General features: G+C 57.1%; 1 protein-coding gene and 1 long non-coding RNA gene across 5 annotated transcripts in view; one reads left to right on the forward strand and one right to left on the reverse strand.

The window, feature by feature from the left end:
* CXXC5 (CXXC finger protein 5) overlaps positions 1–18755 on the forward strand; it is a 34175-nt gene extending 15420 nt beyond the window's left edge. For 2 of the 4 annotated variants that reach the window (XM_070374440.1, XM_005900182.3), the window contains exons 2-3: positions 15125–16194; positions 17721–18755. In XM_070374440.1, the coding sequence (XP_070230541.1) occupies positions 15286–16194; positions 17721–17765 (954 nt within the window). In that variant the 5' untranslated portion in view covers positions 15125–15285 and the 3' untranslated portion in view covers positions 17766–18755. Of the gene's footprint in view, positions 1–1822; positions 1941–15124; positions 16216–17720 lie in introns of all 4 variants that reach the window. The other 2 variants (XM_070374441.1, XM_070374442.1) reach the window with 2 other exon arrangements.
* LOC138988555 (uncharacterized) lies at positions 17807–24839 on the reverse strand. Its single transcript, XR_011464826.1, has 3 exons — positions 24658–24839; positions 19050–19190; positions 17807–17947 (listed from the first exon to the last, which is right to left on the reverse strand). It is a non-coding gene; the product is annotated as an uncharacterized lncRNA (long non-coding RNA).
* Positions 24840–25336: the final 497 nt, after the last annotated feature.

The raw sequence follows: 25336 nt of genomic DNA on the forward strand, positions 1-25336 counted from the left end.
GGAGACATGATTCACTGGGTGTCGGGTAGGAGTCAAGGCGTGGCCCAGGGAGCGGATTGAGTCTCCCTAGGGTTGCAAGGATCTTCTTGCAGACAAGTTCTGGGAAGGTCAATTGCTAGGCTTGTGAGAACTGCTTAGGGGCCTGATCAGCATCATACACCTCTCCCATCCCTACCCTCCCACCTCCCTGGGGACGCCTTTCTCCTCTCTGGGGAGCCCTGCAGGGAGAAGTTAAGAAAGTGCCCTTGAGCTGGAGCTAGCCTCCTCTTCTGTACACAAGGGTGACAGTGACCACCCCACCCTGATCAGTGTACTGGTTAGCTAAAGAGAGCACCAGGCACAGCGTGGCCCTGGGGCAGGTCTCACTACAGGTCACCGAGTTGGGTTTGTTTTGCTGGAAGTTGGTGCTGGCCTGAAATGGAGGGGCAGAAAGTCTGGGTTTGGGGCCTTGTGCCATGTGGCAAGTTACTTCCCCTTTCTGGTCTCAGTTTCTGCATCTCTAAAATGACTGAGAGTCTGCCGAGCACATGCTCTGAGACAGAGGTAAGCCACAGTCAGACAGCCACACTCACAAACTCTGCAGCTGGTCTCCGGGTCCCCCAGGCCCAGGGCTCCTGCAGACCTCGTGTCAGCACGGAATTAACCGTCCACAACTTGCATGAGTTTTAACTCAGTTCTAAGCCTCAGTGTTTTCATCTGTGAAATGGGAAGGCCATGGTGCCTACCTCTTTGGGCTGCTGGGAGAATAAAAGAAGAGGGTGTGGACAGAGCACCTGGCACGGACTTCATCAGTGTGGCCCCCGCCCCCACCTCCACCAGCTGTCCTGGTTGCTGCCCCTCCCAGTCTTGGTCTCCGGGCTTCTGGGAAGACGACAGTGCCAGTCTGCTGGCTCAGCCGGCTTGGCCACTGACCTTCAGAGCACCCAGGCTGTCAAGGCCGCCTGACTGCCTGCCGGGCGGGTGGGGGGAGTGCCAGCCAGCTCCTCGCCTGACGCTACCCGCCCCTGCTCCCACTCTCCCTCTCTGCGCCTGTGTGTGAGCTAATTAATCTCAGCCCCTTTGGGAAATTAGAACGCCGCAGTCGTGGCCTCCTCAGCCTCGCAGTGCCTGTGCTGCTACTGGGCCCTGCCAAGACCCACTGTGGTTTGGGGGCACAGAGTCGGGGGTTGGGGCAGCAGGATGAGCTGGGTAGGCATAGGTGTCTCTGAGCCCTCCACCGCCTGGCTTGCAGGGGTGCAGGGCTCTGGTTTCTTGGCCCCCTCCCCTTCCATTCAGCATCCATAAGGATACCAGACCATTGTCCTGCTGGGGTTAAACCCAACCTCCAGTGTCTCTGACCTCTTCCTGGGGCCAGTATGGTCACCCCCTGGTATGGTCATATTCCATCTCATTGCGGGGTCGTCTTGCCTGCCCAGCTCAGGCTGATGGAGACAGATGTAATTATGGAATTTTGCTTGGGAAATTAATTTGAAAAAGTTAATTAATTGGCGGTTCCAGAGGTGGCGGGCTCCACGCCCAGCTGGTCCTGCTGACGTCAGTGCTGACCCACCTGAGATGGTCAGGCCGGGGAGAGGGACCCCAGAGACCTGGCTGGGCAGACCAATGTCCTGGCTCAGGGGGGACACCTGGGAAGTGGGTGTCGCCTGGACCTGCTTAGAGGCACTCTGAAGTCTGAGAACTCAGCCACTTGTTTGTATGTTTATCAAGCAGTTGTCAAGCTTCTACTATACAAGTGCCCCCAGCCAACATAGACCACCGAGTGTTTCATCCAGTTCTTCTGAATCCCTTTTCTCAAGGAAAACCTCTAAACCTGTTCCCAAAGCTTTTCCATAGAGTTTGGATCCACTGTACAGATGAAACAACTGAAGACTCAGAGGGTATGACTTGCCCAAGCCATTCAGCTATATTCTCCAGCAGAATGGAGTAGCGGATGTATAAAGGTTAGGCTTCTTCCTTTTTTCCACAGGCAGCCCCCTCCCTAGTGTGTGATAGGAGCCTTAAAGTTGACTGTACCCGAGAGAGGGCCAAAGAACATGGCCAACCCCCTCCACCCTGACATCATTGTGCTTCCTCCACACCCCTCCCCAGACATTTGTGGTACTCTGTATCTTGGGACTTTTCCCACCCAACCTTTGGGATGACCCAACTGGGCTGAGGCAGGAGGCCCCATACCCTAGGGCTCTCGGAGTATGTAGGGACCCCTGCTACCTCCTGGGCCCCCTGCAGGGCCCTTGACCACAACGGTCTGACCAAGATCTTGTGTCTGGAGGAATGCGGATTCAGTATAGTTTTTGTCTAGACAGAAGATGGGTCGGGGCTCGGGCAAGAAGTAGCTAGTCCTGGTTCAGGTCAGGGATGTGACCTCTAGGAGGCCAGCAAGGTGAGCAACGTGGTCTTTCAAGAGATTTGGGCCTGGGTTTCCTTAAGCTGTGTGGTCTTGGATGAGTCCCTTTAGCTTCTGCTCAGAGCCTCATTTTCCTCACTGGGACACAGGGACGATCACGTACGCCACTCAGAGGGCTGTGAGGAGGCACAGGGAGGAAGGAGACAGTGGGAGGTATAACCACTTGAGGCCTCGGTTTCGCTGCCTGGTGGAGGCCGGCTGGGTGGGAGAGCAGGGAGACAATGGAACTGAGCAAGTGCCAGGGCCTGAGAAGGCAGAGTTTGTGGAGGGAAATCTGGTGCAAGTGGTTGGGACAGGAGCTGGAGGACACACGAGGAGGTGGTATCTATGAGGTACCCAAGAGCCGCCAGCTAGCGGCCCAGAGCCCTGGGGCCTCTAGGGGGAGTTAGTCCATACAGCATTTACTCTGTCACTTCATTTGTGTCTGACTCTTTGCAACCCTACGGACTGTAGCTTCGCAGGCTCCTCTGTCCATGAGATTCTCCTGGGGTTGTGGGTTGCCAGGCCCTCCTGCAAGGGATCTTACCGACCCATGGATTGGACCCATGTCTTCTGCGTCTAATGCATCAAAGATGGATTCTTGACCCACTGAGCCACCAGAAAGCCCCATATAGCATCTGCTCCTGAATTTGTTGAGTGCATTTCCTTACCTCCAGGAGGTCCCTAGGGACCAAGTGGGCCTTGCAGATAATTGTGTAGACCTCACCTCTCATAGTTGTTCAGAATAAAAGTGACTGTCCTGGACAGACTAAGCTGGGCATTTTTCATCAAATATCCCTTTGATGTAGTCTGTAGTTCTGGGTTTCCTCAAGGTCTGACCTCTAGCCTAGGGTTTAAGTGGGCCACACCCATTCCTTGAGCATTCTGTGTGGGTTGTGTTAGTAGCTCAGTTGTGGCCGACTATTAGCGACCCCATGGACTTTAGCCCACCAGGGCTTCTCTGTCCATGGAATTCTCCAGGCAATTGGGTGGAGGCAATGGGTGGATTGCCATTTTCTTCTCCAGAGGATCTTCCTGACCCAGGGATCGAACCCTGGTCTCCTACATTGCTGGCGGATTCTTTACTATCTGAGCCACTGGGGAATGTGCTTAAAAGGGAGACACTTCCTCTGTCCACCTCACCCCCAAGAAGCCCTCAGCAGGTGACTGGCTGAGTGCTTGGAGTTCTCTGCACAGACTCTACTAAGCCCCTCTCTCTGTGTACATCCACATTCTTTTAGACTGGGAGCTCCCTGAGCATGGGGTCCATGACATCTCTCTGATCCCATGCCCAGCACAAGTGAGCGCTGGTGGGGGTCATAGGGCCGCTGTTTCCTATTTGACAGATGGGCCAGTTAAGGGTGTGTGAAGACATTGTTCAGTCAAGGTCACACAGCTTTGTGAGGGACGGAGCTAACCTGGCCCAGGTGGATATGGCATCACTCGACCTTTCTGGGGTCTTCTGCAGGCTTCCTTAGGACTTGGAGCTCCTAACTCACTGGCAGTGTTCCAGAAGTCCAGCCCTAAGCCCCAAGCTACTGAGACCTTGGGGAGTGAGGAGTTTGAGCATCGGAGGGGCAGAGGAGTGACCTTAAGCTCTCCAAGCCTCAGTTTCTTTAACTGCAAAATGGGGATTCTGGTACCTCTTCCTGATAATGTTTGGGGATTTAGGGTTGGTGGTTAAAAGAGATGTTGTTAACTGCGTGTCCGAAAGTTAAGTGAGAACTTTAAGTGTTCACCATCTTTATTATTACTATTGACACTTTTATTTTGTTATCATTATATTATTATTCACCCTCCCAGGGCCGCAGCAGCTGCGGTGGCTCTGGGCCTGGCTGCAGAACTGGTCTGCAGAGAAGTCACGGTTGCTAATTAGTTAGTGCCCTGAGGAGAGGGCCGGGGTTTTTTATTTTTGCTGGAGGATCCCACCTGCCTGAGGCTTCCCCAAGCCCTTCTTCAACTGGGCAAAGGTTGCAGGCCCCTCTCCAGCCTCAGGTAGGGGGCCTGGCTCCCAAATTCCCCCTGCCACTCCCTCCCCTTCCCAGACCTCCAGGGCCATGAATCATTTATGAGGCAAAAATGAAACCAATTAAGGACAAACTTTGAAAGCTTCTAATTGCTGCGCCTGGTGGCACCGAGGAATGAGGGAAGGCAGGCCTGTTCGGGGCCGGCATCTCCTCAGCCCGGGCCTTCCCAGGCCGCCCGCCCGTCCTACCGCGTCCCAGGGCGCGCGGCCTCCCGGCTCCCCGCCGCCTCCCGGCCGGGCGCAGACGTGCCTGCGCGGCTCCGGCGGCCGCGTCTGCCGCCCCGGCGCCCGCCCGGGTCCCAGGCAGACTAATTAGGCCCGGCTGCCCTCCCCGCGCCGCCGCCTCCCGCTCCAGGCCCGAGGTGATGGCGGCTGTTCCTGCCGTTCTGGGGCCTGTGCCCCAGAGCTGGCCGCCGTTCTCGGGGTGGGAGCCAGCTCTGCTGGCCTAGCTTAACCCAGCCGAGCCCAGGACGCCCTGTCCCCAAACGGGGAGCCTGGGGTTCCCCGCGCCCCCTCACCCTAGGATCCTGGCGTAGTTAGGGGCTGGGCGGTGCTGGAGTAGCTGACTTGAACAGTCCAGTTTCAACTCGGGCAGAGAGCTGCTCGTGTGTCCTCTCCCACCGCCCCCCAGCCAAGAGCGGATGGGGCCGGGGGATGACCGATGAGATAGGGAAGCTGGAGGACTACAGGGGACGGGAGGGGATTGAGTTCCTGGGGTGGCCCATTGGTGCTGTAGCTTTGCCACAAACACCATAACCTTACACGGATTCCTTAGCCTCAGTTTCCCCATTTGTCAACTATCAGGACGGGCCAGTTTTCTGTTGGATTTGGAATTTGAGGAGCTGGGCTTTACATGTCCCCCACACACCTCCACCCCTGCTCTTGGGGGCCGCTGAGGCGATAGAGGTGGGGGTCTGGACCCAGCTTACTGCTGGGAGCCTTGGGCACAGTGACCAGCCAGCCCACTGTGCTGAGGGCCAGGTAGGCCCTGGGCACTCAGGCATGTTGTTTGCTGAAACAGAATTTCTGTGCTTGTGTTTTTCCATAATTATATTAGCAGGTGGGATTTTTCCTCCGGGAAGCGGTGGGAGGGGGAGTGCCATGGCCATGTCCCCACCCGCTCTGAGCGTGAGCTCACATGGCTCTGCCCGCCCGCCTGCCGTAATGATTTTTTAATTATGTAGCCAGTGCTCAGAATTGCTAATCTGCCTCCAGCCCAACATCCCCTCCTGCAGCTTGTACCCCAGCCCCGCACTGGTGTCCCCAGAGTGGTGGCGTCCAGCCCCACGCCCATCTCTGTGCCTGGAGCACTCCTGCGGGTGAGAAAGGGGAGGCCAGGATGACCACAGGGCCACCTCTCCTCCGTCTTCTAGTGACGGAACTTGGTGGTAGCCGGGGATCAGGGTGCCTTTGGCTCTCTTTGCACCCCGCCACACCTGACCCCAGCATGGGTTGCTCCTGCCAGGACAGGTGTGGCTCTGGAAGAGGGCAGGGGAGTGATCGGTGACCCCAAGGACACACACACACATACGATCTTTGTCATACCCACACTCACAACTTGCTTCTCTTAACCACACACTCTCAGCCTCATAGCTACACAAGCACAATAGTACGCTCTACGTGTTTCTCCTACACACACAGCCACGCCTGAGGGCCAGGGTGCCCTCCGGAGACCCCACTGCTGCCTCCCATTCCCTGCAGTGGTCCTGCCCCCACTCACTCTCTTTGCCTCCATCTCCTCCCTCTATCCCCTGCCTGACTGGGTTACACTCTGAGGTCCTCCAGCTCCCACCTGGTGGGGTGGCTGCCTGCGGCTGGGGCCTGCCTGAACCTCCATCGACCCGGTCTGGGGGAGGTGGCGGGTTGTGGGGGTGCTGTTCTGCAGCACTGTGGCGGCGGCTCCTCTCCAGGCGCCCAGCTGTGGCATCTGTCAAGGTCAGATAGCGACTCCGGAACCAGCCGGCTCGGCCCCACAGCCCCTCTCGCCTCATTATTTTTGTGTTCCGGGGCTGCGGCGACACCTCCCTCCCTCCTCCTGAGCCTCCCGCCTCTTGCCTGCCTCCCCCACGCCTCTGCAGGGAGGGCCTGCGGTCTGGGGGCTTTTGTTTTCCAGTTTTCTCCTCGCTCAGGCCAGGCTCACGGTTTAGATGCTGGCCAGAGCTGTTGGATCTTGAACGGCAGACGAGGCAGGTGCCTCCCTCGAGGCTGGGACAGCTTTTTGGCTAGGGGAGCCTTGGGTTGATTTCTCAGGGGTACAGACTGAACCTGGGTGGAGCCCAATCTCCACCACAGCCCAGGTGTTCCGGTGGGCAGCTTCCTGTTTCCATAGGGGCCCCAGCACCTGGCATGAGTTCCTGTCTGTGCCATCCCCATGCCAGTTGAGCCCCAGACCCGTATCTCAGAAGCCCTCAGAGGTCCTGATAGAACTCACAGTGAGTGCATGCACACACACACACACACACACACACACATACATATGACAGGCCAGGAGAACCCACAGATATCCAGCCACCATGTAAACCACTCTACTTGGACACATGCACACTCAGTCATACACATACATCCACAGATGCAGATAGCCACACTCCACTCCTACACACAGGAGGTCACACAGAGACCTCCACCTCCACTGGTATCTAAGCCCCATTTGTATGTCAGTACTCAAAACCACAGAGTAATAACTGAGACTGTACACACACACCTGGGCATAGCCCCAGACACATTCTCATGCATGCAATGTGCACAGGTTTCTGACACACCTCCCAGGTGGACACACGCAGATATACTTGGCCCTCGTGCTGCTCCTCACCATATACACTCCAACTCGAGCATGCTCCTTGGGGTCCGGTGTTCTTGAGCAGTTGCAACACCCAAGGAGCTTTGGACCCCCGAAATGCTGAAATGAGCTTGAGGCCTTCGCTTGGATGCACGTTGTGTGTCCAGGGAGTTCCTGGAAAATAGGAAATGGTGATTGACAGATGGGTCACCCTACCCACCTGGCCAGCCTCCATGGATGTCCACCAGCCTGGGCACAAGTGCACTGAGATGGAATGGGATGGGAGAGTCCTGGATGGGTCAGGATGGGCTTGGTGACAGCTGGCAGGGAGGGCAGGCTCAGGGGGGTGGCCTCTCAGGCTCTGTCTCTGGGTCCTTTGCCCACCTCCAGCCCCTGATTAGGGTGTGTTGGGGGAATGAGATGTGGATGCACGTCAGGCCCCGGGGTCTCTGGGGTAGCCCTGGTCATCACTCACTTCCTCCTCCAGCTGCGGGCTGCTGTGACAGCCTCTAAGAGGGGGAGGTAGCTGGAGGTTTAGCAGTGGTGGGGCCCCCACCCCCCAGGAAACTCAAAACCCTGGGCCAGCCGCGGGTGGCGGGTTGGGGCAGGCACAAAGAGGGCCTCTGTGCAGGCCGGCTAGGCTGCCCACAGGATTCTGGGGGAGGAGGCAGGAGCCGGTTTCCGTCCCATTCTGCTTCCTGCGGAGGCCGCCGGAATGCCCGGAGCTCTGGCCCAGCCTGGCCCGTCCGGCCCACCCGCAGCCCCTTCCCCTGTCTTCCTGGGCCTTAGGGTACAGCTGCAGACTTCTCTGTGACAGCGTCCCAAAGTGTTTTGCTCAGAGCCTGAGAACTACCCACCTCCCCCCCAGGACCGATGAGAAACCAAGAGAGTTCCCCTAGGCAGATGGTGCCCCTGGACCTCACCCTCTAGCCAAAATGTGCCTCAGAGCTTTTGGGCAGTGCTGGAGAGCCAGGCCCTGGAGTCACAGAGATCTGGTTTCAAATCCTGACTCTTGCGCTGATTGACCTAGTGACCTTAGGCAGGTGAGTTTCATATGTAAAAGGGGTTAATAGTAGTTAAAGAGTTAGAGATTTCAGTGAGAAAATACATGTGAAATGCTTAGCACAATATGTAGCAGAGAGTAAGTGCTCATTATTGAGGTCTGCTATTATCATGTCCTCTGGGGAAGATAGGAAAGGGAGAGGGCTGGATGCTCCTAACCCCAATCAGCCTCACATCCTCTGGAGCTCGGTCCCAACCCTATGGCCTGCTCAGAACCCTTTTCTCCAAGCCTCAATTTCCCAATCTGAAAAATCTCCCTTCCTCCTGGGATTTGGAGGGTGGGTTGCTATCTGGAGTCTTTTTTCTGTATCTCTCCACCTCCTTCCCCACAGGCCCTTCTGGGCTCATGGGTTCTGCAGCTTGGGGTGAGGAGCAAGAACCAGTGATCTCTATTTTACAGATGGAAGCTGAGGCTAAAGTGGGGAAAGGTGTCAAAGTCAGTAAGAAGGGACAGGATGGAGCCACGAACCTGGACCTGCCGACTCCATGCCCTGGCCAGTCCTGTGAATACATGCCCTCTCCCATTGGGGACCAAATATCTCTGAGTTGACTTTCCCTGGCTTGTCCCATGGTGAGGCCCACCGGGAGGGAGGTCCTAAGAAAGTGTGGGCTCTGATCCCAGGCTAGTGTCAGCTCAGACATCTCCACTTTGGGAAACCTTAGTCTATGATCCAGGAGCTCCCAAACAGGGAGGCAATCATTTTCTCACAATTGCTTATCAAACTGTCTGTTCTAAATGGGGCAATCATAGTACTTCCTTCAGAAAGTGGATAGGAGGATTCTATGAGACAAGGAATGTCCACTGTCTAGCACATAGAAAGGTCCCCATACGTGTAGCTGTTATCCTCGTGGTGCCATGTTACGGATGGGGAAACTGGCTCAGAGGCCATATGCCACGGTCACACAGTAAGGAGAGTCCTCCAGCTCCTATGACCTTTCTAAAGAAGGAACCTGGCCCAAAGGAGGTGCCTGTTGAGGAAGGCCTTGTCTTTATCAGAGGTGTCCCAGGATCCTTACCTCATTCCTTAGAGCCCCATGTCAGAGCATACCTCCTGCCTGGGGCCTCAGTGTTTTTGTCCATGAAATGGGTTGATCTCCTCCAGCTCCTTTTGGGCGCTCTGTAAGGGCAGGCAGAACCCCGTATACTCCTGGGTTTTCTCAGCAGCATGTTTCAGTCCTTAGGGAAGGGGGTTGAGCCTGCCTGAGAAAAGGGGCATAAAAGGCCAGGGAGTGTGGAGTCAAGGAAATAGGACTGTAGCCTCCACCCCCATTCTGTCCTTGGCAGTTGGTCTTGGGGTGTTAGTCTTAGGGAGACCCTAGTGGCATTGAGGGTGTGGCCCGCTCCAGACCATCCGCTGGGTGCCAACAGTGGTCAGTGTGTCCTTGTATGTGTGTCCATCCACAGTTGGCTGTGTGCCCTGGTTTCTCCAGGAAGGCCTGCATTTCTCCTGGCCTCCAAGACTGGTGTCACCGTGTGTATCTCCTTAGGCCTGAGTAGGGCTTTTTTTTCCCCTCTGGAAACTCCCCAGGCTGAATCATGGAAATCAGAGATGGAAACCCCCACACATACCAGTTGCTCAGCTTAGTTCAACCACCATAGCCTGTGGTCTGGCCTGCCCACCATCAGTCTGTCTGTCCAACGCCCCCTCTCCATTGGAGACCAAGGATACCAGCCCATCAAGGTGGGTTGGAGGGATGTGAGGGGGTGTAGCATGCATGTCAGGAGTACACACCAAGTGTGGGGAAGGGTGCAATGAGCCAGGGTCTGCAAGTCTGCAACGCTGGTGGGCTCTGCCGGGCCATGCCTGGGATCCTGAAGGCCCTGATAATGCTGCCTCTTCCAGGAAGCCCTCCTTCAGCAGGCGGGACGGCTGTTCCAAGCAGCAGAGGAGTAGGAGGATAGTTGCACAACTCCATAAATTCACTAATAATGATTAAATTACATACTTTGGAATGGGTGAATTTTGTAGTATGTCAACTATACCTCAGTAAATCTGTTTAAAAAAAAATCCTGTTCTTGACTTCAAGGCCCCGCCCAGTTGAAACCCTGCCAACCTCATAGCCACACCTCGCCCCCGCTTCCCCATTTCTTGGGAACCCTTTCAAGCTTGTGTCCACGTTGGTAACCTCTCCTTATCCTTAACTCACAGGCTAAGCAGCCCCTTCCTCCAGAAAGGTCCCGGTGTCCTGCTCAATCCTTTTCCCTCCCTCCCGTTTCACGTTGGTTCATGTGCCCATCAGCCCAGCTCCTTTGTAACCCCCCAGAGCAGTGCCAGTCTGGTCTGTATCTTCCCAGGACCACAGGGCATGGGGCTGCTACTGCTACTGTGTGCAAGGTCCAGAACATCTCACCGTGGCCACCTGTGTGCAGGTCTACATGCAGACAGCTCCAGCCCACCCCACATGCCCTCCTGCCCCACCCCTGCCCATTGCTGTGTAGCCTGGAGGACCCGGGACAGAGCCCTGCTGAGGTCAGTTTGGGCTCCCCTGGCACAGAGGGTGGAGTGAGCGCTCTGCCACCACCTCTGGTGACCTCATTGCCAGCTGGCATTATGATGTCACCAGTCCAGCATTCCCTGTTCCTGCTTGGATATCTCCAAGCTCCCGGGTGGGGACACTCCCCTGGGGCCTGTGACAGCTCGTGCCCCCGACCACGTAAAGGTGACAAGCATGGTAACAACCCACAGGGAGGGGGTGAGGGCAGCCTCAGGGTGGCTGGGTCACCTTTCCCTGGTAAAGCAAAAGCAGTCACAAAGCAGGGTGACTAACACTTGGGCTCTGGGTTCAAGTTCTCCCCCTACGGGGAACCACTCTTTGACTTTGGCCCAACAGCTTGAACCTCTGTGAACCTCAATTTCTTCATCTCTGGAATTGGTTCATAGTTCCGGTTCATTGAGTTCTGGGGAGGAATCAGAAGGGAGAGAGAACATGTAGAACATGGGAGTACAGGGCCGGGGATGCAGTAGGTGCTCACTAAATGCTAGCAGATAGGGTCCCTTAGATAAGGGAGCCTGAGTGTCACTTGGCTAGAGCTGGTTAGGGAGGGGCCGTGTCCCATATTTTCTGGGGCTGGCCCGGGTCTGGGAGTAGAGGGAGGAGTGGCCCCAGCTTTGACTGTCTCTCACGTCCCAGGACAGCCAGTGAGCTCCAGCCCGTAGGAGGTGGGGCCCCACAGCTCAGCCCTGAGAGTGGGAAGCCCTGACCCCCAGCCCTCCTTCCTGTCTTTTCCTCCCAGGCCTTAGACCAGAACGGGCCAGGGCTCATCTGGTCTCCCCGACATCTGCCTCCACTTCCCTCTCCCAGGGGCATGTCCAACTGCCTTCTCTTGGTCCCCAGGCCCTCAAATATGGGATTCCCTTCAGGGTTCTGTCTCCATGTCTCTCAGATCCTCTCATCCCTGGGCTGGGCCAGGTAGCCTGTGTCTCTGAACCCAGTTGCCTTGGTCTCTGCTCCCCACGATGCTCTAACCTTGACCCTTTACTCTGTCCTCTCTCAGCCCCTTTCTCTGACCCACCCCTTGAGTTCTGTGTCTTGGATTCTCTGTCCCCACCACCTGTCTCTATTCTTCTGGCCTCGCGTCCCCCTCTGCCCCCCAGTGCTCCATGACTGGTTCCCCCCCACCCCCGCCCCCTGGGCTCTGTCCCCGCCCGTCAGCCCCTGGTCCCCGCTCCCGGCCGGCCCGGCTCCTGCATGGACAAAGGGGTCCTTTGTGGGCTGACCGCGGCTGGCGGGGCGGCGGGGCGCTGGCTCCGCATTGCTGATGAAACGGAGCCCTTTGTTGTCCCTCCTCAGGCGCAGTATTTCTTTTTGGGGGCTGGATGCGTTCCTGGCAGGGCTGATGATGGATGCGCCCGCCGCCGCCCGCCTGCCCGCCAGCTTTCCCTCCCGCTCATTCCCGCTCCGCTTCAACGCAGCCCCAGCTCCTCCCCTGCCGCCTGGGCACTGCCAGGCCCTTTCTGGCCTGGGAGAGGGTTGCTGTGTGTCTTGAAGTGGAAGCTGGGGCCTGGGAGAAGGTCTCCTCTTATGTCTTTCCCTTTCATGAGTAGAGCCCGTGAGCCCTGTGGTCAGTGGTCTGCTGGGACAAGGATGTCAGCTTTTCCCAGGGTCTGAAGGAGATGGGCCAGGTATGGGGCAGATCTGGGACAGCCTTGGTTGGGGACTAGGCCATGGGGACTAGAGGTTGGCATCTGCCCACCCTGGGGTTTCAGGACAGAGTTACCCTGTGTGTCAGTCCTCGTGTACCCCCAACTTCACTTTCTGAGGCTGACAAACCAGCATTTACTGCCTGCAGCACCTGTTCCATGACATATCACGTCCTCTGGGCCTGAGCTTAGCATGTCCCAGGACCTAGTTGGGGGGGGGGAGCTAGGCGAGGGGAGTCCCTGAGGAAGGACAGAAAATGAAAGATTGGAGAGATTCAAAGAGGGGGCCAGAGACGAACAGAACATGAGATTAGATCCCCACCAAGAGAGACTTGGTATGGAGACAAAAGCAGAGAGAGACTTAGCTTGAGCACAGGCCCGGCTGTGTGGCTGTGTCTGTGTCAGAGGGAGCTGACTTCTAATTGACCTGCCCGCCCCACACGCAGAGCCAGATCGTGGAGCTGGGAGGAGGGAGGGAGTGGAGCAAAAGCAGCGTTAATGCAGCTATCGATTTCTGCCACCAGCCTGCAGGCCTCAGAGGCGGGGGACGCACAGAGGGGCTGGGGCACAGACTGTTCCCCTCCCCACCTCTCTAGCCCGCGGTCGTCTGCCTCCTCCTATCTTTTCCCTCACCCTGCATCTGGGGCTGTGGTCCAGGGCAGGGTAGTTGAGCTCAGATGGGCAGGGGCTGGGTGACCTGGCATGATAGTCACTGGCCCTGGTCTCAGTGGTCATGGTCCCCCACACCTAGCCAGGGTCCCTGATGCCTGGAGGGGCCCTGATCTCTGATGACAAGGGCCCAACAGCCAGCCTGGGCTGGAGTCTTGGTGGGTAGAATAGAGCATAGCTATCCTGGGATGCATATGCACTCACCCTCCTTTCCTCTTACTATGACTCTGACCCCAGTGACACCCCCCGGCCCAGTCTGGACACCTTGCCAGGCCATCCTGGGTTTGTCCTAGTGGAATCTGCCAGCTTGCCCAGCTCTTCCTCACCACTCATCCGCCTTCACTACGAAGGAGCTTAGATGGGCCAGTACCTGCTGGGGAGGCAGAGTGGCTGGCTGGCTGCTGATGCCTGCCTTCTCCTCACCCTGGAGAACGGAGCTTTTCCCTTGCCAGCACTCGCTTCTCCTCGTGGCCACTCCTTAGCAGTCCTGCGCCAGGGGCCCTGCCTGCCCAGGGCCTCGATTTCCCGTTCTGTCAGTTCACAGGCTTGGGCTGGATGACCTCCCAGGACAGGCTGAGTTCTGTGACGGGGATGGTGGGGTTGCCTGGGGACAGAGATGAAGTGTGCACCACCCCCAAGCCCAGGGCGGGACAGGCCCGGCCAGATGTGCGCCTCCCCCTTGAGTCGCCAGCTGCTCGTGGCGGGGCCCCGTCCTCCCACCCCTCTCTTGGGGGTTGCTGGGCCACGGCAGGCAGATGCTAGGGAGCCAGGGCTGATGAGGAAACTACCACTCCGCTCCATCTGGAACAGTTTCTTCCAGAGCTCCAGCCAAGGAGCCTGGCTGCTCACATGCCTTAGTCTTGGGGCCTGAGCAGAACAGGCTCTGTCTTGGGAAGGGGCACCCCCACACATGGACATGGCCAAGGAACAGACTCCATTCCTGAGAGGGTCACACCTCCTCTTGGGAAAAGACTCCATTCCTGAGAGGGTCACGCCTCTGGGTCCCTTTGGCCCAGAGTCCACTCTGTGCTCTCTGCTCCCACTGGGAGCTCTCTCCAGACCCATCTGGGAGCCAGGCTGGGGCACAGCAGTGAGGCCTATCTAGAGACAAGAGTGGGTCCTGGGGTTGAGAGGGAGTGGGGAGTATGTGCTGATGGGTGCACAAGGGTGGCCCCCTACTCTTACAGGAGGAGGCTTGTCCTCTGGCACAGGGCTGCCTGCCCTCTAGCAGGAGGGTACGTGCTCCTTCAAATAAGGGCTCTGTGCTCTATTTGGCAAATTCTGTGAAGCAAAGTCACTTACCTTTACCTGCAGGACTTGACAGAGCCTTGAGATAATTAATGTGTATTAGGCATCTTGGGCTTCCCTGGTGGCTCAGATGGTATCTGCCTGCAATGCAGGAGACCTAGGTTCAATACCTGAGTTGGGAAGATCACTTGGAGAAGGAAATGGCAACCCAATCTAGTATTCTTGTCTGAAGAATCCTGTGGACAGGGGAGCCTGGCGGGCTACAGTCCACAGGGTTGCAAAGAGTCGAACACAACTGAAGGCTTAACACAAAATTAGGAATCTCTAATGAGCATCCAGAAGCAGCTTCCATACTTTGGTCTGTATTGCCAAGCTCTGTGTCCACCCCTCTTCTACATAATTGGGTCAGTGAAAGATTAGGAAGCAGAGGGTAACCTCTGAGGTTAATGGAGCTCTCCTGCTCTCTCCACCCCCACTCCCCCTACAGGAAGGACCACCTGCCTCGGTGAAGTCTTCCCAGACCCTAGCAGGGGGACCTGGCTGAGCCTCCACTGCACTGCTGAGTGGCCATGTATCTATGGGACAGTCAGTTCTTCTCCCAAACCTTGTCTTCCTCACCTTATCAGATAGGATATTCCTAGCCACTATTTGTAGGTTTTTTATGAGTCTTAACTGAGATAGTACAAATGAGAAATTCCTAACTTTGGCTGGCACTTGATGAATGCCCTGGTGAGGCTGTGGTGGTTGCCGTGGCGATGCACTTGGTGGCTGGAAGGTGTTTACCACTGCCCTGACCCTGTATCCTCTCATCCTGACAGAGTGAAAGCACTTCCACGTGGACACCCGACCATGTACCTGCGCTGAGGGGCAACTCCCACCAGGTCTCTCTGTCCTGGGCGGCAGGACCCCGGTGCTTGTCTGTGGACCCCCCGCAGTTGGCAGGCTCCCCCGGCAGCGGGGTCAGGGCCTCGGGCCCACCATGTCGAGCCTCAGCAGTGGCCCCCAGGACACCGGCGGCAGCAGCAGCAGCAGCAGCAATGGCAGCAGTGGCAGTGGCCCAAAGGCAGGAGTGGCAGACAAGAGTGCGGCGGTGGCCGCTGCTGCGCCAACCTCGGTGGCGGATGACGCCCCACCCCCCGAGCGGCGGAACAAGAGCGGCATCATCAGTGAACCCCTCAACAAGAGCCTGCGCCGCTCCCGCCCCCTCTCCCACTACTCTTCGTTTGGGGGCAGCGGCGGCAGTGGCGGTGGCAGCATGATGGGCGGGGAGTCAGCTGAAAAGGCGGCCGCAGCCGCCGCCTCCCTGTTGGCCAACGGGCACGACCTGGCGGCGGCCATGGCTGTGGACAAAAGCAACTCTACCTCAAAGCACAAAAGCAGTGCTGTGGCCAGCCTGCTGAGCAAGGCGGAGCGCGCCACGGAGCTGGCGGCCGAGGGACAGCTGACGCTGCAGCAGTTTGCGCAGTCCACGGAGATGCTGAAGCGCGTGGTGCAGGAGCACCTACCGCTGATGAGCGAAGCGGGCGCCGGCCTGCCCGACATGGAGGCTGTGGCGGGTGCGGAAGCCCTCAACGGCCAGTCCGACTTCCCCTACCTGGGCGCCTTTCCCATCAACCCGGGCCTCTTCATCATGACCCCCGCGGGCGTGTTCCTGGCTGAGAGCGCGCTGCACATGGCCGGCCTGGCTGAGTACCCCATGCAGGGAGAGCTGGCCTCCGCCATCAGCTCAGGCAAGAAGAAGCGGAAACGCTGCGGCATGTGTGCGCCCTGCCGGCGGCGCATCAACTGTGAGCAGTGCAGCAGTTGTAGGAACCGAAAGACTGGCCATCAGATTTGCAAATTCAGAAAATGTGAGGAACTCAAAAAGAAGCCTTCCGCTGCTCTGGAGGTAACGGCGCCTTAGAGGGAGGTGTGTGGGCTCTTGTGTCTGTCTGGCAGTCCAAACCCACCCCCGTCCCCATCCCCACCTTTCCTGCTTGGGCCTGTGTCAGTGATGCCCGGCTGTCCCTGGGCTCTGCAGTTTTAGGCCAGGCTCCAAGACACCAGTTCATTGCCCCGAGAGTCAGAGCCACATCCCAAGATGCCCTTAGGTTGTAGTCTGCAACCTAGGCAAGCACGTAATTCCACATGGGGGCCTAACATTCCCTCCAGACCCCAGGACTCTGAATCCCAACCCCCTACCCCCTGCCCCGCACCACCCAGAGTTCTGGGTCAGGTATTGAGATTCCCACACAGGTCCTAAGTCTCTGACTTTCAGACATGTCCTAAAGTTTCCAGTTTGTGACCCAAGATTCTGGGACTTTCCCCTGCCCCATTTGAGGGGTTCTGTCCTGTAGATCCTCTGGGTTTGAGGGATAAGCCCTCCGTTTGCCCCTTCAGAGCCTTTCCCAAGAATAGAGCAGCTCCAGTGCCAACTGCTCTGCCCTGAGTCCTGGAAGACCCTAGCTCTGGACATCTAAGTGACAGACTTGGGGTGCCTGGAGGCCCCAAGTTCAGTCTGGCTGCATAGTTAATGGCCAGGGTTCCTATGGGCTTGGGAGGTGGCTTGAGCCTGGGATGTGGGCAAAGTTTGTCCACTGTGGATTAGTTTTGAGAAGGCAGAAAGGTTCCCGTGATGCTTTCTCTCCATCCTTGTGGCAGGGCCTGTCCTCATGTCCCCAGCCATGACAGCTTCACTGTGATGCCAGGCCTGGGTATAAAAGCATCTTTTCAGCCAGCTGTCCCTGCCCTGCCTTGCCCCTCTGCAAATAGGCTTGACGCAAATGTCCAAAATGGTTGCAAAATGATAATGGCACCCCGGCGTGGCTATCCCCTTCACCTCACCCAGCTCTAAATCTCATATGTCTGCTCTCCTGCCCAGAGAACATACCTGGATGCACACAAAGGCACCCACTCTCCTCTTATGTAGAGACAGACAGATACACACACACATCCTGCCTTGTACACGGTCTTATTATAGACGCAGTGTCTTAATAAACACAGCAAGCATCCTTCCACCTCACCACAGCTCCAGACACACTACACACTGTAGCATAGCTCAAGGCACACATCCTTGTGTGCGTCCAGCGCACCTGCGTACACGCTCATTGAACAGAAACGTGAACACAGCTCCTAGAGGCACCGTGGCCACCTGGCGCTTGTGGCCTCTGGACCGGGGAAAGGGGTCTTCCTGGCCGGAAGGAGCGTTCCTGGGCACAGTGGCTCAGCTGGCCTCAGGGTGCTCCAGGCCCTCCAGTGGCCAGCGGGCCAGGCTCCTCTGGCCTGGCCAGGATGGCAGGAACTCCACGGGGTGGCTGCTTTTCCTCCATGCCCATCCCTCCGCCAGGAGGCCATCCACGGGGGAACGTCTTTGCACCAGGCCCAGCCGGACCCTGACTGAACTCTCTCCTTGTTTTTGTCTCCCGCCCCCGCCAGAAGGTGATGCTTCCGACGGGAGCCGCCTTCCGGTGGTTTCAGTGACGGCGGCGGGAACCCAAAGCTGCCCTCTCCGTGCAATGTCACTGCTCGTGTGGTCTCCGGCAAGGGATTCGGGCGAAGACAAACGGATGCACCCGTCTTTAGAACCAAAAATATTCTCTCACAGATTTCATTCCTGTTTTTATATATATATTTTTTGTTGTCGTTTTAACATCTCCACGTCCCTAGTATAAAAAAGAAAAAGAAAAGAAAAAAAATTTAACTGCTTTTTTTGGAAGAACAACAACAACAAAAAAGAGGTAAAGACGAATCTATAAAGTACCGAGACTTCCTGGGCAAAGAATGGACAATCAGTTTCCTTCCTGTGTCGATGTCGATGTTGTCTGTGCAGGAGATGCAGTTTTTGTGTAGAGAATGTAAATTTTCTGTAACCTTTTGAAATCTAGTTACTAATAAGCACTACTGTAATTTAGCACAGTTTAACTCCACCCTCATTTAAACTTCCTTTGATTCTTTCCGACCATGAAATAGTGCATAGTTTGCCTGGAGAATCCACTCATGTTTATAAAGAGAATGTTGATGGCGCCGTGTCGAAGCCCCTCTGTATCCATTCATGCGTGTGGAGCTGCCGCTAGGTGCTCACAGCGCGGGAGGGGGCAGCCCACCTACCCCCGGGGCACCCAGGGGCCCCAGAATGGGAGCCCCCCCGCAACCCTAACAGTGATGTTTTTGCAAAAATGAAAGTTCTGTTCATTTATCCATTGAGATCTGGGGAGCCCATGTCTCTATTTCTGATCCTGGCTACTTACCTTAGAGAAAATAAGTCCTTTTTTCTGGCCTCACTGATGGCAACAGAAGAAAGGACTTCTCTGCGTGGCCCCCTGCCGGTGGGGGTGGGTGCCCAGGGCCCCCCTGTGGCCTGGGCCCCCTTGCCCATGGCCAGCTTCCTGCTGATGAACATGCTGTTTGTATTGTTTTAGGAAACCAGGCTGTTTTGTGAATAAAATGAATGCATGTTTGTGTCACGAAACACCACTGGCTTCTTGCTGTCCAGGTTTGGGGCCTTGCTTGGGACTGTTGCCGGGCAGGGGTTGTCTGGGACGACCTTGGGAAGGAGGAAGGACGGCCTGGGGACACTGAGAGTGGGATTTCTCGGGAAATGAGGTCTTCACTGGATCCAGAAATGGGGCAAGCCAGAGCAGCCAGCCTGGTGGACAGGATGGAAATGCCCTTAAATCTAGAAGTGGCTGGTATTGGAGCACCTCACTGCCTGATTGTGCCCCCCGCCCCCTACTGAAACCTGGATCGCCAGGGACCATCACTTACCTGGGGCCACCTTCCCTGTTCACCTCAAGTCACCAGGTCCGATCAGTGTAGGGTAGCCAGCAGTTCTGGCTGGGGGTGGGGCTTCAGCTGCCTGTTCAGGTTCTCACTTCTTCATCCTTGCAGGGATCTAAAAAAGTGAAGCTACAGGGAGCAGTTTCAGCCCAGGTTCACAGGGACCTGGCTGTGCCCAGCACGCACACACGCACACAGACAACCCCCCCTCCACTACCCCTACACACCCCCCTTCAGAGCTGCTGGAGTAGGGCCTGGAGGTGTCCTAGGCTTTGGGCTCTTGTCCCCACCCCACCCTCCCCGCTCCCCCTAGAAAGACTTGGCACAAGGTTGTCCGGGGTCTCTGAGGCCAGGTGTCTGGGGCAGTCACCACAGCCACATGGTCTAGGCCAGGGCAGCCTGAACAGGAAGGGGTGGCAGCTGCACACCCCAGCCCTGAACGTCACAGAGGCTGGATGTGTGCAGGACGCAGCCATCATCCACTCGACCAGGAGGGCCTCTTCCCACCCAGCAGCTTTGAGTCTGGCTGACATGGAGCCAGACTCAAGGAAGAACTTCCTGACAACATTGGAGCCTGGCTTCAGGTGGGTGAGGGCTTTTCAGATGATGGAAGGGACAACTTCTGAAGCTAAGTGGGCGGTCAGCTGGGGGGAATGTCTCTGCTATTGTTCCTGGGAGGAGAGAAAGCAGCCAAGTTGGGTGGGGGCTCTGAACCCCCGACCCCTCCCCGGGTGTCACAAGCTCCCTCCGAGCACCCGGAGCTCGGCAGCCTGGCCTGGCACAGCAGGGGCAGGCGGGGTAGTGGGAGGCAGCTTTCAACTTCATCTCTGCCTGGGAAAAATTCCCTTTCATGTGGCTGCCTGTGATCTCTCCAGGCGGCTCTGCCGAAGGGGGGCGTCCAGCGGGGAGCAGGGGGAGGTGTTACAGCCCAGGGCACCCTCACCCCCTGCACAAGGCAAACGGCAGCACCTACAGAAGCTTCTGGGGACAGGGAGGGTCCTCCTCAGGGGAGTGGGGATGGGAAGCCTGGCCAGCAGGGGGCACCCAGGCAGGAGGCCCCAGCCTGCCCCCGCCTGGCTGCTGGCAGTGCATGGGCCGCAGATGGCCTCGGCCAGCCCTCGTTGGCATGCCTACAGGTGTGGGGTGGATGGCTCTGGTGCCAGCCCCAAGGGGGGTATGCCGTGACTCAGCCAGCCTGTCCCCTTTTCGCGTGCCAGCCCACAGCCCAGCTCCTGGGCTCACTCTCCATCACAGAGAAGCCTGGAGTCTGAGGCCCTGCACCTCTGCCAACTTCGTCCTCTTGAGCTGTGCTTTGTGGAGAGGGCAGGCCTAGGCAGGGGTGGGGATGACTTGTGAGGTTGAACACATGATGAGACCTCAGTTACCTCATCTGGGAAATGGGGATAATCATAGTCTCTCCCCCACCAAGTTGCCTGAGAATGAAATGATATCACTCTAGGGAAGGGCCTGGCTCCTTGTAAGCACTCTGTCAATAGTAGCTGGTGCTGTTATTTTAAAACTATTACGCACCTAAATCTAACCAAGATGTCCCCCACCTCAGGGGGTGCATCCTCCCTAAAGCCCAGCCACCCTACCTCTCATCTCTCCACAGAGTGGCCTAGCTGCTGCCCCAGCCCTGGACCCTGCTCCCGCATGTCTGCCTCTTTCTCTTTTTAATATTATCTTTGGTCGCACTGTGCAGCTTGTGGAGGTTATAGCTCCCCAACCAGGGACTGAACCCCAGCCCCAGTGGTGGAAGCACTGAGGGACCCCCAGTCCACCAGGGGATTCCCTGTCTGCCTGTTTCTATCTGGCTCTGTGTCTTGGTGGTCCTTGCCTGCTTCTGACTCCCTTTTCTGTGTTTCGTCACCTCCCCATGCACCTCAGTCTCCAAGTGTCTCTTGTGTCTCTCTCCCTGTATCTCTCACTTCTGTCTCTCTGTTGTGGGCTCACCCCTGCTGCTCTCCCATCTGACAGAGAAGTTCTTAGAGGCGGGCTCCCCTGTGGAGCTGAATGTCCAATTCCCCTCCCTGGGGGTGCCCTCAGCTCCCTTATGCGACAGTTGGGAGCCTGACCTCCTGGTAACCTGGGAGCTTTACCTCAAGTACCCTGTACCCCCGCTTGGATGGTAGGGGGTGGTTGGAGAGGCTGGAAGTGAGCGCACCTGGGGCTGGAGATAAAACCAGCCTCCATGTAGCTCTGCATGTGTATGTGTGTGTGAGAGAGAGAGAGAGAGAGAGAGAGATGCTTCAAGGCCCTGACAACCACATGAGGTCTTGCACAGCATTGTGGCTATACGTGACACTGAGACATTATGAAAATGGGTCTGTGCAGTGTGTGGTAGACTGATGTGAGACCTCGTGTGGCCATGGATTAGAATGTGATGTCCGTGGCCCCACACTTTGGGATGTCCTGTGACACTGCATGTATGATCCTGTGACATTGTTCAGTCCTGTAACAGACCCAGTGTGATACCAGGTTGTATAGCTGAACGTGTGGCACTGGATGTGCAACACATACTGTATGGTACGCGTGACCCTGAGACAATATCCTGGGTGGTTCTCTGCGGTTTGCGATGTTGTGTCTGTGTGGCCATCATGGGTGTGGCCCTGAGACTGGTACCAGGATTCTGTATGAGTGTGTGCTGCCGGCCTGTGATCGTGCTGTGACCTTGTGACACTGCCTGGGTGTGTGCTCATGGCATTGTGTGTCGGTGTGCACCTGTGCTCCCCTCGGTGATGCTCACGTTATGCACCATGTGTCTTTGTCTACAGCATTTCCTGGGTCTCTGCCCTGACAGCCGTGCCACTCTGGGGACAGAGTGAGGGCCCTGGCAGCCCCTCTTACCCCAGCCTGGCCCTGAGGCCCAGTCTGGGTGGGGGAGCTGGCGTGGGGGCAGCAGGCACGGTTCCCACGGCCACCACAGCCCCTCTCCCAGCCCCACCACCGCCGGCTTTAGCTCTGCAGAATATCCTGGCAACCCCAGCCTCTTTGTTCTCTGTGGCCGCCAAAGGCCTCTCCCCTCACCAGCCTACCCAGAGCCTGCCAGGCGCCCCCTCCCCCCCACAGCAGTGGGGTTTGGCCTGACCTAGTCCCTTGCTGCCCTTATCCCCCACTCAAACGGGGGCCCCTGTATCGTGCCCTGAACCTGACTCAGCATGCCAGATTGGGCCTCTGACCCCCTGCTGTGAGCCTACTGTCCTTGTGCAGGAAGAAGGAAGCAGGACAGCCCCTGTAATATACTGGATGACTGTGGGCCAAGAACTAGGCTCTCTGTGTGGGTACTTCTCCTTGGCCCAAGGCTAGTTGGAGGCTGTCTTCAATCTGGGATGGTTTCAATTTGTTCAATAAATTTGCTTCTTTGGCTCCAGAAAATCATCAGGATAGAGATTATCTATTTTACAGATGAGCAACTGAAGTCCAGAGAGAGTTGCGGACACACCCAAGTCACAGAGCAAGATGGTAAAGGGACCTGATTAGAACTTGGACTCCTGGCTGTCAGATGCCTGCGCCAGGCCTCTGAGAGGATCACTCGCTGCCATGGATGGGAAAGAAGGCAGGGCCTGGGAGTCTGAGTCTAGACACATTAGTTCTCCCCTCTTCTTGGTCACTATGTGTCAAAGCCACGTTCTGGGTGTGTATGTGTGTGTGTGTGTGTGCGCCCTTGTAGATGACCTTGGCTGAATGCCCTTGCCTCTCTGTTCCCAGGAAAAAAAGGGCAACATAACCAGAGACCATAGGGTGAGGCACTCGGTGGGGTGCTTTGCAGAGCAACAAGGTCACCTCATGGTTCCAAAACCCATAGCACCTCCAACAGGGACATGGGGCTTACTGGGCCTGGAGGCAGATTCTGCTGTGGGGCCCCAGCCTCTACTCCCAGAGCCAGCCCAGCTCTGCTGTTACAGAGGCGGTGGTGGTGGCCCCATGGCTCTGCTGCATTCAAGGCCACTTCGGCCTGACACGATTGCAGCCCCAGCTCCCACTCCCTCCCAGGTGCCGGAGATGGACGGATGGAGGTCACTGTTCACTTGGCCCTGGCCCCGGCCCCCCACCACCCACCCACCCGCCACCCTGTACTGACGACAGCCAAGGTGGGGGAGGAGCAGGCAGTCACCAGCATGTTATTAATACAGACCTTAACCTAGGCACCCTGCAGGCAGTTAAGCGACACAGAGAGGCCCAGCTGCCCCCCAAGCTCACACAGCCCTGCAGGGAATCCTGTCCCCCAAGGTCTACATCTCCCCCGAGGGCCCCTTGAGGGCTCTTCCTGCCACACCGAGTGGAGAACGGCTGGGGAAGACAGAGGGGGTATGGGAGGGTCCCCCGAGGGCACCGACCCAGCTGCCAGAGCGGACACTTTCATCTCTCTTCGCCTGTCGACCTGCCATCCCTCAGCGGCATTAAATTCCCCTCCTGCCAGAGAACAAGGGCTGCCTCGGATTCCAGGCAGCAGGGCATGAAGCTGGGGTGGGCCCAGGGGAGGGGCGCCAGGCCCTCCAGGGCCCCGGCCTGGGCTGGGGGCTCTGGCGGCCAGCGGCTGGTCTCCGTCCAGATGTAGTCTGTTTCTGGCAACCTTCTCCCTGACTGATGCCTTCCTCCTCTTTCAGGTGCTACCTCCTCAGGAGCTTTCTTAACCCCTGCAGGCCATGTCTAGTGTCCCAGTGCCAACCCCATCACTGCTGACCACTCTGGGTGGCATGGCCTGGCTTCAGGGCTGTGGTCTGCAGCTCAGTGAGGCATCCCTGGCACCAGAACCCTTCCGTAGACTGAATACACGCATTATCTCCTCTTTCTGGGCATGTTTTCCCTCTTGTGTGTTTCCAGCTCTAGTTGAAGTACCAGTCACAGGTGAGGGGAAATGTACCAGAAAGAGCCCCCTTTTCCCAGCCCGCTGGAAACTGCATATTCTGCATCTCTGCCCTCGGTCAGAGGTGCTGATGACATCGCCGCCTCACAAGAGGCAGAGCTTGTTGCCTGTGTGCCAGGCATTGGGCTAGTCCATTGCATTTACCAGCTCACTCAATCCTCACAACCCTGTGAGGACAGCAGTGACCAGTTATCCCATTTTCTAGATCAGAAAGTTGAGCTTCAGAGAGGTAGAAGTAGAGAGACATACACAATGTCACAAAGCCAAGTTCCTCTGCTTTCAGAAGCTGGCCTGTAAATACCTGGTGATGTCTCAGGCTTTGGCTGGAAGAACCCCCCACCCCCACCCCACATGCTGCCTGTGATCCTGCCCAGATGCAGGATTAGGGTCAGGCATTACTTACTTAAACTTTTCTGCACTTTTTGACTATTTTCTTTTTTTTTTTTTTTTTTTCCAGTAAATATGTATTGCTTTTCACATCAAAAAGCCCAATAAAGTTCTCTAACCAAACCTTCTTAGGCCCAGGAAGGTTTGGAAACAAAGAGCACAGTGTGGAGTGAGGGTAGGGGATGAGAAGGGAACCCAGGATCACAGACCCCTCCCCTGGAATGACAGGATCAGGTATAGGGGGGCCCGAAGTGGCTGCAGCCTGAATCTACAGAAGCCTCTGCCCTTCCACACACCCCCGCCCCTCCCTGACCTGTCCCCATCACCCGCCCAGCCGCTCACCCAGCTCTGAGGCTGCCCAGGAAGGGGCACCGCCTGTGACTGAGTTGGCTCGGCTGCAGTGGGATCCACAGGCAGCTGCTAGGGTCCGGGGGGAGTGACTGCGAGGGTGAGGGCAAGGGCAGTGCCCGCTGCCGTTGTTGATAAGGCGACGGAGCCCTGGGGAGCCAGGACGCAGTGAAGCCATGGAAACGAAGCTGAGGTGTGAGGCTGAGGCTGGCTCAACCACTTCCTCCAGGTGGCCACCTCCCAGGCCTGGCGGGACACGTCCACTGGCTCCCTGACCCTGGGGGCTGGGTTCTGGCAGGCTACTGGGTAGAGTTGATGTCACCTCAGCCCTCTTGCCCCAGGCCAGGCTGGGTTCAAGCCTTGGGCCTGAGTGGGGAGGGTTGGGGACAGGGGCAAGGATGCTCTGAGCCCTTGGCTCCAAATCCCCCTAACCCCTTCAGTCCCTCCCACTTTCCACCGCCCCCTCCTCCCCTATGAATCTGTGTGCATTATTTACCTTAAGCATTTTGATAAATCATAATAGGAGAGACATCTGCCGTCAAAACTGCAAACTGCATTTGGGGCTCAGCTGGCGGCTGAGGGCTAGAGGCTAGGGGGTGCACCGGCTCTGGTGGTCTGAGGGGGGTAATACGGACGCCCCTCCCCTCCCCTCATCTAGGGCTGAGCCTTGAAG

The sequence above is a fragment of the Bos mutus genome, chromosome 7, assembly GCF_027580195.1.
Source record: "Bos mutus isolate GX-2022 chromosome 7, NWIPB_WYAK_1.1, whole genome shotgun sequence".
NCBI lineage: Eukaryota > Metazoa > Chordata > Mammalia > Artiodactyla > Bovidae > Bos > Bos mutus.